General features: G+C 33.3%; 1 protein-coding gene across 2 annotated transcripts in view; it reads left to right on the top strand.

Annotated features, from left to right (window-relative positions):
• The window catches only part of JAK2 (Janus kinase 2), a 136,061-nt gene that overhangs the window by 74,014 nt on the left and 43,846 nt on the right, over positions 1-18,201 (top strand). For both annotated transcript variants that reach the window (XM_063080689.1, XM_063080690.1), the window contains exons 6-8: positions 3,773-3,918; positions 9,552-9,873; positions 10,684-10,803. In XM_063080689.1, the coding sequence (XP_062936759.1) occupies positions 3,773-3,918; positions 9,552-9,873; positions 10,684-10,803 (588 nt within the window). The remainder of the gene's footprint in view (positions 1-3,772; positions 3,919-9,551; positions 9,874-10,683; positions 10,804-18,201) is intronic.

The following is an 18,201-nucleotide window of genomic DNA, read 5'->3' on the forward strand; positions in this document are numbered from 1 at the left end:
TAGCAGCTGTTCTATTTTTCATTCCTATAAACAGTATGCAAGTATTCCAATTTCTCCACGTTCTTGACAACACTTTTTTTTTTTGATAGTAGGCATTCTAATGAGTGTGAAGTGGTATCTCATTGCGGTTTTGATACGCATTTGCCTCATGATTAGTGATGTTGAGCGTCTTTTTATATGCTTATTGATATGTATATCTTTTTTTGAGAAAGGTCCATTGAAGTCCTTTGCCCATTCTTTAATCAGGTTGTTTGTTTTCTTGTTGTGTTGTAGGAGTTTTTTATGTGTCCTTATACGATATATGATTCGTACATATTTTCCACCGTTCTGTAGGTTGCCTTTCCCCTCTGTTCCCTGTGTCCTTTGATGGACAAAAGTTTTAAATTTTTATGTATTCAGTTTATCTACTTTTTCTTTTGTTGCCTGTGCTTTTGGTGTCATATCCAACAAATCATTGCCAAATCCAGTTTTATGAAGCTTTCTCTCTCTTTTCTTCTAAAAGTTTTATAGTTTTAGCCCTTACGTTTAGATCTTTAATTGATTTAGAGTTAATTTTTTTATATGGTGTAAAGTAAGGGTCCATCTTCATCCTTTTGCATGTGGATATTTCATTTTCCCAACACCATTTGTTGAAAGACTGTGCTTTCTCCAATGAATGGTCTGGCCACCCTTGTTGAAAATTATTTGACCACCATCCTACTTTTATATAACTTCCTTAGTCTGTTTAGCCATTAAAAGAGAGAGAGAGAGAGAGAGAGAGAGAGACAGGATTCTAAGAATAGGCTACTATGAGGTTATGACTTTCTGTTGTCTTTATAACTGCATTATTTCACCTGTGCTGCAGAGCTGGTTTATTTTGGTGGCATGCTAGTTAAATTCCTTTAATAAGGCATGTTTTCCTAAACTATTTTTTCAGCTACTTTAGCCTGATATTAATACCATGATGTCTAATACTTTTGATCTAGAAAAATATTGGGTGATTTCAGAATTTACAATTTTGTCTTTCTTGGAGAGATTGTCTTGTCTAGGATGGCAAAATAATTTCACAACAGAATTCTGAATGGTGTCTAGACATTGCCACATGCAATTTTCTATTTCTTAACGTTACTTCTCTAAATCTGTGCCTAACAAATAAATAAGATAGTATTTAACTTACTCTAAGATTATACTGATATTAGTTTATACTATATGCATGTCACAGACTACATGTAGAAAATTTGACCAGTGGCATTACTGGAGTGTAATATGTAAATAACTAAAAAATAGGTAAGTCACAAAATTGCTTTTAAAGTAGTAAATTGACTTTAAAATACATAAAACAGGTGCCTGTGGAAAGACAGATTTGGAAAAGGTGAGCAAATAAAAGCCAAGAGTGAGATGCCCCTTTTAAATTCAGTTTCCTTTGGGGATTAATTGTCTTTATGTCAGCAAATATGGCTCCTCAGCAAATAAATAAACTGCTGACATATGAACAACTTTAAATTAATTTATATCTATTCAACAAAGAATGGATATTTACTTCATTTCTTTGATTTGTTTCTGATATTGTGACCATGACTGTTTTCTTATTTCTCTAGCGAATGCAGGTGTAAATTTCTTAGATAAATTAAAAAAAAAAAAAAAAAAAACTTCTCTATAGTTTTAATTAAATGAAATTTTGGGGGGCACATACTGTGATGTTTAAGGAATGCTAGTTAAAACTATTTAAAATAATATGTTTTGGCGTTTGGGACTCTCTTATTTGTAACTTTAACAAGTATTTGGGGATAAATGTTTTTAGTACTGCTCTCAGTGGTTTTTCATATATTTATTATCTTTTTGTCATGAGTTCTATAGAATTCCATCATAAGTAGAATTTATTATCTACTGGAACAAAAAGCAAGCTTATTACAAAGAATCTACATGGTCATCAGTTGTCTGTATCTCTCACTTAAACAACATAACTTACTTGCTCATTTTTAAAAGTGTGGCAAAATGTCTCTAAAATTGAGCAAAAAGAAATCTAACTCTTTCCCGGAATTAATTTTGCATTTCCAATATTTAGACCTTTGTTTTGGTTAATACTGATTATTTCATGGTTTGTGCTTTTTAAGTGTTATGATTTTTTTTTTTTTTTTTTTTTTTGGTGGCTCGTCAGTACGGGGACCCAAATATTTTCTTAGAATAAAATATTTTCTATGTTTTATTAATAGAAAGTTAAACAAATATACTTTTAAATATATATTTATTTATTTTAGTAAAATTATTTTTTAAAAGTACCTGTAAAACTTTAATTTCATGAGATAAGTTATCACATCAAAAGAAGGGAGATACATACATAAAATATAGAAGAATACCTTGTATTTCTCATTCCCAGTTTAAAGTCTTGGTTAAATATTGGTATTTTAGATAATATGACTCTTTTTTTCTCAGAGAAAATTGCTATTATGTTTGGAATGTTCATCTTTTGCTTTCTATCCTTTCCTCTCTCCCATTACATGTTTAATCTGATTTTATTCATATCCATAAATCATCTAGGTCAAATTCTTGGAAATTCTGTTTTTGTCTTTTCTGCATTCCTTATATATAGTTAATAAAGTTACGTTTTTAAAGACTCTTTTAGTGTCTTCTGTTTCCTGTAATTAGCTCACATTCAAGCCATACAGCAGCCTCCTACAGTCTCCCTGAATACACCTTACTTGCTTTGAGCACTTCTACTATTGATACTACTCTGCCAGTGGAAGAGGCACAATGATACCGATGCTTTAAGAAAATGGATCTCTATTGCTTATAGGATCAAGTCATTCATGGGTACCTGCAGTCTGACCCTAACTTACTTTTCCAAGTTTTAATTTACACTATTCCCTTACTCAAACTGTATGCCCCAAGCAAGCTAGTTTACATCTCTGAACATTCCTTGTGCTTTTTGTGTCTTTCCTTCTATTTCCTTACCCTGTTTTATGTCCATCAAAAATTTCTTGATCTTTAAAGACTACATGAAGTTTCATAACTTCCATGAAACCTTCCTTGATTACTCCAACTAGATATAATCTCAACTTTCTCTAAGCTCCTGAAGCAGCTGTTATGTGGCACTTCCTAAACAGTATTTGACATTATAATTATTTACTTGTTTAACTTCCAAGCTAGATTTTAGTCTCCCTGATGGCTGAGATCACGTCTTGTATTTCTTTGTATCCAGCACTATCTGTAGTATAAGACTTTGAACATAATTAGAACTAAGTACAACTTTAATGAAGTAATGTTCATTTTAATTTAGATGATTTTTATGTAGAAGATATAATTTGAAAATATGTGCAGTGAAATAAGCTGATGTCATATGTACTGTTTATTTGGGAACCCAATTTAAATCACTTTCCATTTGCAAATGAACTTTTACTAAAATTTTGTGGCAAAATGATTGAAAATCAAATGCATATGTTCTGGAAATTACATTATAGGTTAAAATAGGAGGGGGTCTTCAAAAAGTTTATGGAAATACTCATATTATCTTATTACTGCATTTTTCCACAAGCTTTTTGAAGATTAAAATGGATTAAAATGTGATAGTGAGGGCCGGCCCCGTGGCTCACTCAGGAGAATGCAGCACTGGTAGTGCCGAGGCCGCGGGTTCGGATCCTATGTAGGGATGGCCGGTGCGCTCACTGGCTGAGCGTGGGGCAGACCACACCGTGCCAAGGGTTGTGATCCCCTTACCGGTCCCCCCCCCCAAAAAAAAAAAATGTGATAGTAAAACTTGATGAAATACTTCCTCCTAAATTTTTGTTTCCTTTAGTGGCGGCATGATTTTGTGAATGGATGGGTAAAAATACCTGTGACTCATGAAACACAGGAAGAATGTCTTGGGATGGCAGTGTTAGATATGATGAGAATAGCCAAAGAAAAGGATCAAACTCCACTGGCCATCTATAACTCTATCAGGTAATCTCCTTCTACAAATTCATATATGTAAATGTGAACAGTTAGAGATTTCATATAATTTACTTACATTTTCTGTGTTTGCTCATATATTTTGGTTTTATAGTAGTAAAAAATCATGAGTAAATTTTCTTTCTTGTGTCTAACACAAACTGTGTGATGAAATTATTAAAAGAGTTGTAGTACTACAGAAAATATCATAGGTGTTTAATATCTATTTATTATTTGATTCATTCATGCTGAAAAGCCTAGGTAAGTTCAGCAGAATGTAAAGAATACCTGGAGGTATTTGATAGTAAACATCCTCAAATTGTCTGTATAAATGATCTGAATTGGTATTTCTCAAATGGTGGTCTTTATTTTACTTGCATTAGAATCACCTGGTGTGCCCATTAAACTCGAAGATTCCAGGTCCCTAACCTAATAGATCTGAAGTCTGTAAATCTGAGGTGAAGCCCACAAATATGAGTTTCTATAGGTGCTCCAGAGGATTCTTATATAAGTGACCCAAACTTTGCATTCTCCAAATTATTCTTCTGCATATTGAATTTTGACAATCGTGATTAATACAGTTTTTTGAAATACTACTTCTGCAGCCCAGCTTTAATAGCTGTAAAACTTCTACTTTTTTTTTCAAGGAATATATAACTATATAAGAATGTTTTGATTTCTTTTTTTAAGTTTGAAGGCTAAATAAGTATTTAACATATTATGTACTTATCAGATTAAAAGTTTAGGGATATCATGAATATGGTTTAAACTCCCTTTCTTTTTTGAAATTTTTCTCCCAGTAAGCGGCTTTGGTCACTTCTTTTCGGAGTGCCCTCAAAACAATTACATACCCACTTTACAGAATATCAGTTTCTATGTTTCCATCTTTGGTTTTAAGCATTCCTGTTTTGTTTTCAGATGTCTGTTAGGCCTTAGGGCATAGGCCATAGGGTATGATTTTAGGAATTCACTCAAGAATTTAGAACATTCCAAAGTCCAAAGGAAAAACAAAAAATTTCTGGTTTCCATTAAGGCCTTGATTTTTAATAAAATGCAGACAGATACCCCTTAGATGTTAGCTTGCTTACTTACTGATTCATTCAACAGCTATGTATTGAATATGTCAAGCCATGGTAGAACAGAGTTGGAGGAAGAGTATGTTAGGTGTTGTTAATAGAAACTAAAGGAATTGAAGGAAACGTAATTGAAGAACTGAAGATGAGTGTCATAAATATGAAGCTATCTCTAGGTTTGTGCTATGGTTGAATATTTCTGCTTTGGAGACCATGATCTTGTCCAAAGTATTGGCACAATATTTCTATGTAGATTGTGGTTCCTTTGAGGTCAGGAATGATGTCATCTATTATTCTTCTCCATACATTATTTAATTTAGTGTCCTAAACCCCATGAATGCTTAGTTATTGTATTTCTCTCATTCTCTTAACCCATACTCTTAACCAGGATATAAATATATATCTTCAAAATTCTACGTCATTCTTTTTCTTTGCTCTACTTTTTAAATTTTGTAGATATTAAACAGTCATTATAAGATTCCATGATATTTTAAAACAGCATTTTGAGATATAATTCACATACCATAAAGTTCACCCATTTAAAGTGTACAACTGAACGTTTTTTAGTATATTCACAGGGTTGTATAAAGATGACCACGATCTAAGTTTAGAACATTTTCGTCCTTCCTGAAAGAAACCCCATAGCCATTAGCATTTAGTCCTCATCCCTGCTTCCCCAGCCATCTGGAAACAACTAATCTACTTTTTGTTTCTGTGGATTTGCCTGTCCTAAACATTTCATATAAATGGAATCATACAATATATGGTGGCATTTTCTGTCTAACTTCTTTCACTTAGCATAATGTTTTCAAGGTTCATCCATGTTGAACTTAGCATGTATCAGTACTTCATTCCTTTTTATTGTTGAATTATATTCCATTGTATGGATATTCCACATTTTGCTTATCTGTTTACCACTTGATATAAATTTGAGTTGTTTCTGCTTTTTTTTACTATTATGAATAATCCTTCTGTGAACAGTTGCATATGAGTTATTTTGTGGATATATATTTTCATTTCTCCTGTGTATACATTTGGGAGTAAAATTCCTGGGTCACATGGTAACTCTTTGCTTTAACCTTTTGAGAAACTGCCAAACTTTTCCAAAACACCTGTGGCATTTTATTTCCCATTAGCAGTACATGAGAGTTCCAACTTTTCCAGCACTTGTTATTGTCTGTCTTGTTTTACCTATCCTAGTAGTTAGAAGTATATCTCATTCTAGTTTTGATTTTCATTTCCCTAATGATTACTGATGTTTAGTATCTTTTTATGTGCTTATTGGCCATTTGTATGTCTTCAGAGAAATGTCTGTTCAAATTCTTTGCCCATTTTAATTGAGTTATTTGTCCTTTTATTATTGAGTTGTAAGAGTTCTTTTTATATTCTGGATACAAGTCTTTAGATACATGCTATCATATATATGATTTGCAAATATTTTCTCTCATTCTGTGGGTTGATTTTTTACTCTCTTGAAGGTATCATTTGCAGCACAAAAGTTTTAATTTTGAGTAGTTTAATTTGCCTTCTTTTCTTTTGTCTCATTGTGGAAATGTAGTTTTAGCAATGAGGAAGTCTTGATTTTAGCAAGAGCATTTTCTCTTTGTATGATGAAACACAAGCCACATTGAATGAGTTGAGGAGTCAGTGGAAGACAAAAAAATGGAAATGGCTATATAAACTCTTTCAAAAAGAGGCCAGATAGGCCGTGGCTAGAGGGAAATGGAGGATAAAGAGATTTTAAGTTTTAGATGAGGAGAATATTAGTATTTTGAAAACTTGTGGATAGAAGTGAAATAATATACACAGTAAAAGTCCTGAAAAGGGTGATGTGTACTAGGGGAAAGTAGAAGGTATAGGTAACTCCATGTTAAAGGAATGGCTTTGGCTAACAGGTTTATACCTCATTTATCGTAATAGGTGAGAAGGAAGAGAAGGAGGAGAGAATGAACACAAATGTACATAGGTTTGCTAGCAGGATTCTGCTTAGTGAAGTTTTTTTTCCTTAAGAAGGAGATGAAGGCATTTAACTGAGGAGGAATGTAGCTAAAGTTTGAGGCAGAAGAAAGATAGGAAATCTGAAGAAACTGGAGAAAGTTTGAAATAGTTGTAGAACTTGGGAAAATTAGTTAAACAGAGAAATGTCATAAAAGTGATTGCAGTGATATGGCCTATTGAAATTGATGACATTGAATTTATGATGCAACCCATCCACCCTGTAAAATGGCTTTCTCTAGCAGCTCTGGCTACTCGAGTACAAAACAGAGTTCCTCAAGAGGTCTAAGTAGAGTAGGGAAGGGAGGAAGCAGAGGTATCCTGGTAAATGTTTAACAACCAGTTCTTCAAAAACAAAAAAGAAAGAAAGAAAGTTCTGATTTGTAATCTTTGCTATTACTCATGCTATAAATACTCCCTCCATGGTCAATTTCAAGGTATCAGCCTGATGTCAGTTGAATGTGGAATTGAGGGATAAGCAATAGCAAACCCTTTTCTCTATTCACATGTGATAGATGTAAATAACCTCAAAGGCATAGGTAGTAGTATGTAAAACAAAATAAAAAATGTAAAATAATTAGGATGAGTTTTGAGTATTTATTACCTATATTTATTATATAATTTATTTAGTTGTAAGTTTATGTAACTTAAATTTTAATGATGGCTGTTTAGCAATCAGCTCAAAAAAATTCTTAAAATATAAAAATATATTCTCAGCCCAAGCCAGTTCCAGAATACTACTGGCGGTAAATAAACAAGTACAGGATGGTATAGTAAGTGATATTATGCAGAAGTAGACAGAATACTATGAGAAAAAAGGGAGGAGCATCTAATGAAATCACAGAATGAGGTCAAAAAAGGTTTCCTGTATTTGATGATGCTTGAGCTGAGACTTAGAGAATGAGTAAGAGCTGTCGGGTCCGCCACCGGCTGATCCGAACAGCCCTTGCCTTGCTATCAGTCCCTCCCTTGGTGTCCCTTCTGGTGGGTGGGCAGATTGCCCAGATTCCTCTTTCCCCAGTCCCCATTGGGAGGAGATGGAGGAAGAGAGCCGTGAAGAGAGGTGAGCACAGCCGCCGGCCCCAACCAGCCGGTTAAAGAACACTCAGACGCGGCAGGGGTTCTGTCAAGCAGTTCCGTTTAATACCACACAAGCACTTGTTTTTATAAGCATATGGCAAAGGCGGCGGGGGTGAAGGGGATTTCCTATCTGTAGCCTGTCATTTTAAAGGTTAAGCGATCACGCGCCTGGATCCAGTGCTTTGCTGTAGCAATCACGCAGTGAGCACGAGCGCCGAAGTGCATCAGGGCCAATAAGGGCTATGCCAAAGTTCGCGCGGACACTCCCACCTTACTTCCTCCCGTGCCATCTTAGGCTGCCATATTAATACACCCTTGTGGGCACATAATGGCGCCGCTTGTAATGTCACTTAAGGTGGCGTTAGTTTTTAAGGCCCGACAAAGAGCTAACTAGATAGGAGATGGATGACAGAAAGAAAGATTAGCATGTGTGAAGGCATGGAAATTTTGTATAGTTGTTGTTCAGAAATAAAATGCTCTTTAGAAGGAAAGAAATTATCTACCTTCTTTAGGGTATTGTACATAGAGATGAAAGTACAGAAGAGTCAGAACATTTCCAAATGGAATTGTTTTGATCACAAAGGAATTATTAGAAGTTATTGAAGCCAGACTAACAATGTATACAACAGAAGTATGTTTGCATAATGAACAACAGCATCCAGCAAGATGTAACAATTTCCAGAGTTCAGATAAATTTTGGAGTACAGCATTTAGGAAATATGTGCAGCACTGTGCAATAAGTGCCAAAAAATTGTTGTATAAACCATTATCACTGGAAATGAATCTTTGGTGACTTCATTATTAATTAGACTGATCATTTATTTCATTAGAGGCAGAAAATAAACATCTATTCTAAACATTTATGGTAACTCAGACAGAATGTGTGTATTAGTCCATTTTTGTTGCTTATAACAAAATACTTGAAACTGGGTGATTTATAAAGAAAATGAAATTTATTGCTTACAGTTTCTGAGGCTGAGAAGTCCAGAGTCCATCTGGTGGTGGCAGCAGTGACCCAGGAGTCTCACATTGTAGAAAATGGTAGCGAAGAGAGAGAGAAAAACAGGCTCTCCTCTTTTAAAGCCCTCAGAACCACACCCCTGACCACCATTTCTAATCCATTCATTACGGATGGTCCTATCACTTCTTCACAGCTCCACCTTCCAATTACCATAATAGGATTTCCTATCCTCTTAACAGTCACGGTGGGGGCTACATTTCTAATACATAAAACTTGGGGACACGATTCAAGCTTCAGTGAGTTTTGGGGGGACATAATTCAATCTACTACAATGTGTATATGTATTCATATCATTAAATGAAGTGAAACCTGTGGTTTTATACTCAGTGGATGGTGGTTATGTCAACTTAAACTGCTTGACTACTGTGTTGTAGCACTATCATGGAAAAAGATGGTAACCTCTCTTTCAATTTTGTCTTAGATTTATCTTACAGTCTTTGTTTTTTGTTTTCTGTTTATGTGCTCTTTATCCCTAGCTACAAGACATTCTTACCAAAATGTGTTCGAGCAAAGATCCAAGACTATCATATTTTGACAAGGAAGCGAATAAGGTACAGATTTCGCAAATTTATTCAGCAATTCAGCCAATGCAAAGCCACTGCCAGAAACTTGAAACTTAAATATCTTATAAATCTGGAAACTCTTCAGTCTGCCTTCTACACAGAGCAATTTGAAGTAAAAGAGCCTGGAAGAGGTCCTTCAGGTGAGGAGATTTTTGCAACCATTATAATAACTGGAAACGGTGGAATTCAGTGGTCAAGAGGGAAACATAAAGAAAGTGAGACACTGACAGAACAGGTAATCCTTAATAATATGTTCTCATTCTTTGTTATTTTAAGTAGAATGGCAACAGAAGCAAAGTAATTTTAGTCATTTGAAACATAACCTTACACTTTTCCCATTGATAGAAGTGAAAGTTTTTAATAGTGTGAAGCCATCAAAGTCATATCAATAGTTCTTTCTCACTGTTCTTTAGTAAATTTTTGTTTAATTTTTTATGACAAAATTATTAGTTATGACTTTATTATAGTTTAAAGAAAGCGTTAAATTCCAAAAGTGATTTTTAAGATAGTTTTGCCTCTTTTTCTTTCATAATTATTGATAAAAGGAGCCACAATCATAAAACTAATAAAAAGAAAAGATTAATTTTAACTGATTTTATGATAATGTATACCTGTTTAATAATAATTTAGGTTTTTAAGATTTGCATTGCAAGTTTTTAATTTGTTTATATCTGTGTTGTTCTTAGATTGTTATTAGAGATTTAGTAGAATGATTTGATTTTTATTTTTTATTTTCTTTTGTAGTTAAATTTGCAATTTTCTGGGAATGGTTCCTAATAATGTTAATTGGATTTAAGAGTACTATAGCACACTTTAGATTCCTGAAATCCACTAATGCTTTCATTTTTAAGTCAAAGCAAGATACAGTATAGCCTTAGGGTTAGATTTTTTGAGAGACAGAATTACATTTAATGCTTATCTATTATTATCAATATCTTTTTTATTTTAAAGAATTTGGAATGAATGTTGTTTTCTTAATAAGTCTTGTTTTAAAATGGTTTTATAAATTCTACCTGTTTTTAATTTCAAATGCTCTTAATTACAGGATTTACAGTTATATTGTGATTTTCCTAATATTATTGACGTCAGTATTAAGCAAGCAAACCAAGAAGGCTCAAATGAAAGCAGAGTTGTAACTATCCATAAGCAAGATGGTAAAAATCTGGTAAGTTTGATTTATGACTAAATAATGGTTACATTTTATAGTTGTCAGAGATAAGTATTTAGAATCTTAAAGTTATTTTCTTGTAGTAATTTAATTATACAGAAGTATAGCTCTAAACATAAACATCAGTAAACTTTTTGAATGCATTTAGACTTTTGTATTACTACCAACACTATCTTCCCACAGAGTTTCTTGTATATTGCTATATTTTTCACTCATTTTTATGGTTAACAGAGCACTGGTTACTCCCTCAACCCCACCCCCAAATCTGGGTTGTGCTAGTTCCCTATTGTAATACTCATTCCCAACTAGTTTTTTTTATCAATAGGGCTGTGCATAATGCTAGTCATACTGCCTCATTAAAGAAGAAAAATAAATCAAAACAAAGCTATCCAAAAATTATATAACAAAATGTAAATCAGTCCCAGGTCAGCCCCACCCAAGCTGTAAGACATAGTTGATTCTAAAATATTAACCCTTTCTCTTTCTTTAAATAGCTTCAAAGATCTCATTTATTTTAGTCAAAGGGAAGAAGTGAATTCTTTTATATTCTGCTGTTAAATTTCTTATTTATCTGGTGTTGGGAAAATAGAATAGTTTGGTCAGGGCCCTCGCCTCGGGTCCAGTTGTGTGTGGTTCAGCATTCTTTGTAAGCAAATTGTGTGTGTGTGTGGCGCGCGCGCGCGCGCGTGTGTGTGTGTGTGTGTGTGTGTGTGTGTGTGTGTAGTTAGTGCGCATGCTCGCCAATGTATCTTTTTAGTTTTGTTGCTATTCTTTTGTTCTCTCATCTAGAGATGAGAGAGAGAGAGGAATTTTAGTGAAGCAGGCAAGTGGGTGTCAGCCTCGGACATCTGCCCCGTGTAGCCATGCTTTCCAACCCATGGCTCCAAGGACCTTTTGGCTGGTTATCTAGCTCATAGACCTGCGGGAAGGGGTCTGGTGATCCAGCCTGGCGTGTGTGGTGTTGGGGACCCAGCCTGGCATGTGAAGGGTTTGTGACCCAGTCTGTGAATGGGTTTGAGGGGTCTGTGGGCTCCAGACCCAGCCTTAGCTTGACAATTGGCTCAGTCGGTGCAAGATTACCAGCAAGTAAAAGAGCCCGACAACTAGCATGGTTGCCTAGCTTTACAGTTGGTGTCACAAACAGGATTAAGAGCTAGACATTTGGCGCTGCGAGGATTACAGGCCTTAGCCTAACCAGATGAATTGGCGATGTCGACAGTATTAAAGACATTAGCCTTAGCCTGAGCGCCACATCTGGCTCTGTTTTCTTTTTAACTTGGATGCTTTTTGACCTCCTGGCTTAAACTTCATATTCATGTTATTTGTTCATTTATCTTAAGTGTCCGTATGGCTCTCCTGTCTGGCCATTTCAGGGTTATTTTACCATAATTATAACTGACTTGCAACTCATTTTATTCAGCACACTTTTCTGTTTTTAGATAAAAATATGATTTAGTGTACACCTACTCCCTAGTAGACTGAGCTTCTTGGAGGTAAGGATGATATTTTCATGTATGTTTGTAACCTCTGCACCTTGTTCAGTGCTCCAGGGCCTAGTTTAGGAAGAGCTTGATAAGGATGTCATGAATGGATGAAAGGATGGTTAATAATTACTAGCCCCGGTATGGATCTATAGTAAATGTTTCTGGAAGAGTTTTTGATGCTAATGTGAACACCCTGAAGTAACCTAAAGAACTTCTTTATGGGAAGGTATTTGGACTTGTTGGCTTAATTTTAAGTTTGCAATGCAGAGAAGTTAAGTAATTTTCCAAGGTCACAGTGTTGATTAAGTGGTAGAGCTATTTAAACCTAATATATGATTCAAAAACCTAAGCTCTGAACTGCAATACTATCTTCTTTATTGAGGATTCTTAAAGCTCCTTGAAAATACTACTTGACATTTTGTTGGAATTGATCTAAAGATTAATTTTGGAAGAATTGACATTTCTTTCCCACATTACATTTTCTATTTAGGGGCTACATTATATTTCTCCTTGTATGCAAGAATTATTTTATGTTTTTTCAGTAATTTTTGATAGTTTTATTCAGATAGATACATCATGTTTCTTGCTCAATCTTATTTATGATATATCATGCTTTCCTGTTATTTATTAGGATTAAGAACTTTTTCTCAGTATATTTTTCTAACATTATTGCTGGATATAAGGAAGTAATTAATTTTTTCTTATTATTGCATTTTCCCAATCTATTATGTGTTACACATTTTTTTTTACAATCATTTTTCTTTTTACTCTGGCATTTTTACTGTCTTTTAAAAAGTTTTTTGATAAAATATATGTAATATAAAATTTTGCATTTTAACCATTTTAAGTGTTCAGTTTAGTAGTGTTAACTATGTTCACATTGTTGTGTATTCAATTTCCAGAATTTTTTTATTTTGCAAAACTGAAACTCTATATCCATTAAACAACTCCCCATTTCCCCACCTCCATTGCCCTGATGAGTAGCGATAATAAACATTTTCTTATATACTTATTGTTAATCTGGATATTCTCCTTATAAAGTGCTGTGCAAGTCTTTTGCACATTTTTCATTGACTTGTCTTTTTCCTATCAATTTTAAAGTATAGATTCTAGATACAAGTTTATTGTGGGATATCTGTATCTTCTCACTTTTTTAATGGTGTTTTTTGATGAATAAAAATTCTTAATTTTAATGGAGTGAGTGGAGAAATTAGTTTATATTTAATGTAACTACTGATACAGTTAAGTTTAAGTACACCATTTTGCTGTTTGGCTTCTGATTGTCCTGTATATATATATTTTTTGTTTCCTTATTTCTCTTTATCTGCCATCTTTTGATTAACCAAATATTTTTTATTCCAGTTTATCTTCACTATTAAGATTTTTCATATACCTTTTATTTAACTAGAGATTACAGTATGCATCATTGACTTTAGCTTCTTTTTTAAACAGGGCAAGAAGCTTAAAACATTTTAACTCCATTTATCCCCTTCTCACCTCTTGTGCTATTTTTGGCATATATTTTATTTCTATATCATAAACCCCACAAGACTTAGTTATTGTTGCTTTAATGTAAAAAGTCAATATTATTTTATATTTAGTCACATATGTCTCTTTCCATTGCCCTCTGGTGTGAGAATGGGTAGATTTTACTTTTCCTTTTAACCAAGATTCATTTGGTCACACTCTCATCTTCAGAGGTAACCATCTGTGTGTATATTCTTCTAGGCCTTATATATTTGTACATATATCAATATGTAGTATACATATGTGTATTTGCATGTATATATACACATACACTTTCATGTATGTTTTATTTACATAAATGGGGTCATACTTTATGTACAATTCTTTAACTTGCTTTTTTTCTTGACATCTTATTGATCATTCTGTGTAGCAGTAGATCTAATTTTTAAAAAACTATTACATATCATTCCATATTGTGTATGTACTTTAATTTATAGTTTACTTAACAATCACTCTTCTTCTGATAGACATTTAATTCCTGTCATTTTTTGTCATTACACAAAATGCTACAAGTATGTATCTTTGTGCATGCCTTTTTATATACATATGTCAATATATTACTAGGAGAGATACCAATAAGTGAATTTGCTAGACCAAAAGGTATGAATATTTAGAACTTTGATAGGGACTGTTAAGTTGCCTTCCAAATGTATTTTCAATGTATGTATATACCTGTTTCCCTGTCTCCTTTGCTAACACTGGATATTATTAATATTTTAATTTTTCTGCCAAATAGATGGGCAAAAAAATGCTGTCCTGTTGTTATACTGCATTCCCTAATTAGAACCTGAGATTGAACAATTTCTCATATGTTTATAGGCCAGCTGTTTATATTTCTTCTTTTGTAGATTGCCGTTTCATATCCTTTGACTAGTTTTCTTTTTTCTTTTGAATTGATTCGTAGGTTTTTCCCCCAAATATATATTGAATATTAATTCTTTGTTGTACAGGTTTGTAATTCTTCAAGTCTTTTAACTCTGTTTATGATATATTTTATAGGACCTACTTTATGACATAATTGTGTTACCTACATACCTTTTATAGTTTGAATATACCATACACTTCTCTCCTTCTTATACTTTTTGATATAAATCCCTATTCTATGTTCTCACTATGATTATATAAATTTGTTCATTGCTGAGCCAAGAAATATGCTGTGATCACATTTCCATTCTTGTACAATTTTTTGTTTTTCCAGGTGTTAATTATTGCTTCATTTTTTCCCTTTTGTGTATATATATATATATATATATATATATATATATATATATATATATATATATATATATATATATATAGCTGTCTTTCTATTCCCTACCAAGAACTCTGTAAAGTAGCACAATTCCCAATACAGTATTTCACATAGACAAATTTGTCAAATATTATATCATTCTATTTCTTTGCTGAAGTCCTTTCTTGATCACTGGGTTTTACTGTCTAGTCTGGACTGGAAGCTCTGTAGGTACAGCTATTATTATGCACATTTGTAATCCTTGGGCATCCCTTTCTTATCATCTTGGGAATTATCTTTCATCCCTGGAATCTCATATTTGCCTTGTTTTTTTGAGTATATCTTCTAGTACCTACTGGTATTTTTATTGGGATTGTGACAAATTAGAAAATTAATTTAGGGAAGATTTTGACATCTTTATGGTGTTGAATTTTCCTCTAAGAACATAGTTAATTTCTATATATTCAAATAAAAAGTTGCATCTTAGAAGAATATTTCGAAGTTTTTCTGATAATGATTTTGCACATCTTTTAAGTTTAATCCTAGATATTGCATTGTTTTGTTGTTATAAATGGGGCTTTCTTTTTTTAATTATGTAATCTAATTGACTGTTTTTTATATATGTAAATATTAATATATTTATATGTGTATATATGTTTTCTCTTTAAGTAGCATGTTGCAGTTTAGGCTGATTATATGTTCACATATGTATGTGAGATGATACAATCATAGTATAGCTATATATCCTAACATTTTAGTTTATTTTTCATGTTCAACTACTGAAATGTAATCATCAGAAAAGATTGAATTTTCTCTAGATCATGCAGCTTTACTTAAATGTTACGTTAATTATACATTACTGACATATAAGATTTGAAAGGTTTAAAAATTCAATATCAAGAAAATTCATTAAGATCATTTGAACAGATCATCTTTGAAATAATAGATAAGAGTTTTATAATGGTCACACGGTCCCATATAAATTACATATTTTAAGAGGCATTAATATGAAGTTAAAACAAGTCAGTGATTGCTCATGATTGCTCATGATTGTCTAGCAAATTTGGGTTCTTTTTTTTTCTGATTTCTTCAAGTTCTTGTGGATATGGTTTTTGGTTTTATCTCACAGCCTCCTCTCTACTTACTGTTGTTAAAATGCCTTCAAGCCAAGAGATTCTTTATAATCTCTTATCAGCATGTCAAAAACACTTTTTCCTGTAACTCCTTTTTATCCTATTAGAAATAGAGACCAGAGAAGAAAAACCAACCATTCTGTCCTCCAGTGTCTCTTGTTTTAGGCTTTCAAATTCTTTTGCTGACCACTGATTATTCTGTGTATGGGACTTTTAAAAAATTTTTCTTGTGTAAGGTACAAAGTAAATATTAAGCATTATCTTTGGTTCTGATACATGGAAATTATATGAGGTATGGGAGGTCTGTTTACCATTCTCTGTAGAGAAAACCACCAATTAAGCCATCCCAGTTGGCTAAATAGCATCTGTATTTTCATCTACACCTGAACCTTGGTGTAAGTACATACTAGTTGATTCATAATTTTCTTTTTTAAAAAAACTATTTTTCTTATTGAAACATAACTGATTATACTATTTGTGGGATACAGAGTTGAATATCAATACCTGGTACAATATGTGGTCAAATCAGGATAATTAGCATAGACATCATTACAAAACATGATCATTTTTTGTGTCCATTAACCAATTTCTTGCTATCCTTTCCCAGCTCTAGTAAACATGGATTCCCTCTCCCTATCCTTTCCCAGCTCTAGTAAACACAGATTTGATCTCTCCTTCTGAAAGTTGAATGTATTATTGTTATTGTTCATCCCTCCTTCCTTTCTTCCTTTTTTCCTTCATTTCTTTCTTTCCTTCTTTCTTATTCATTTATTTATTTTTTAGCTCCCACTAACATGCAGTATTTCTCTTTCTGTGCCTGGCTTATTTCACTTAACATAATTTTCTCCAAGCTCATCTATGCTACTGTGAATGGCAGGATTTCATTCTTTTTTATAGTTGAGTAGTATTCCATTATGTATATGTACCACATTTTCCTTATCCACTCATCTGCCGATGGACATTTAGGATGGTTCCATATCTTGGCTATTGTAAATAGAGCTGCAGTAAACATGGGCATGCAGGTATCCCTTCGACGTGGTGATTTGCATTTCTTTGTTTATACAGGATTGCTGAATCGTATGGTAGTTCTGTCTGTAGTTGTCTGAGCAACCTCCATACTCTTTTCCACAATGGCTTCACTAATTTATAATCCCCAAACAGTGTAGAAGGATTCCCCTTTCTCTGCATCCTTGCCAGCATTTGCTATTCTCTGTCTTTTGATAATAGTCAGTGTAACAGGAGGGAGATGATATCTCAGTGTGGTTTTGATTTGCATTTCCCTGATGATTAGTGATATTGAACATTTTTTCATATACTTGTTGGCCATTTGTAGTTCTTTTGAGAAATGGCTATTCAGCTCCCTTGCCCATATTTTAATCAGTTTCTTTTTAGTATTAAATTGTTTGAGTTTCTTGTATATTGTGAATATTAATCACTTGTCTGATGCATAGTTTGCAAGTATTTTCTCCCATTCTGTAGGTTGTCTTTTCACTCTGTTTCCTTTGCTGTGCAGAAGGTTTTTAGTTTTATAGAATCCCATTTGTTTATTTATTTATTTTTTGTTTTGGTGCTTGTGCTTTTGAGGTCTTATTTATAAAGTCTTTGCCCAGCCCTTCAACCTGAAGTTTTTCCCATATGTTTTCTTTGAAGAGTTTTATAGCTTCAGGTCTTATACTTAAGTCTTTAATATATTTTGAGTTGATTTTGATATGTGGTGAGATGCATGGGTCTGGTTTCATTCTTCTACAAATGGATATCCAGTTTTCCCAGCACCATTTGCTGAAGAGGCTGTTCTTTATGTAATGTATGTTCTTGGTACCTTTGTTGAAGATCGGTTGGCTGTTAGTACATGGATTGATTTCTGGGTTCTCTATTTTGTTCTGTTGGTCCTTGTGTTTGTTTTTATGCCAGTAACATGCTGTTTTGGTTACTATAGCTTTGTAGTATAATTTGAAGTCAGGTAATGTAATGGCTCCAACTTTATTTTTTTTGCTCAGGATTTCTTTGGCTATTTGGGATC

Source organism: Cynocephalus volans, chromosome 16 (assembly GCF_027409185.1).
Source record: "Cynocephalus volans isolate mCynVol1 chromosome 16, mCynVol1.pri, whole genome shotgun sequence".
Lineage (NCBI taxonomy): Eukaryota > Metazoa > Chordata > Mammalia > Dermoptera > Cynocephalidae > Cynocephalus > Cynocephalus volans.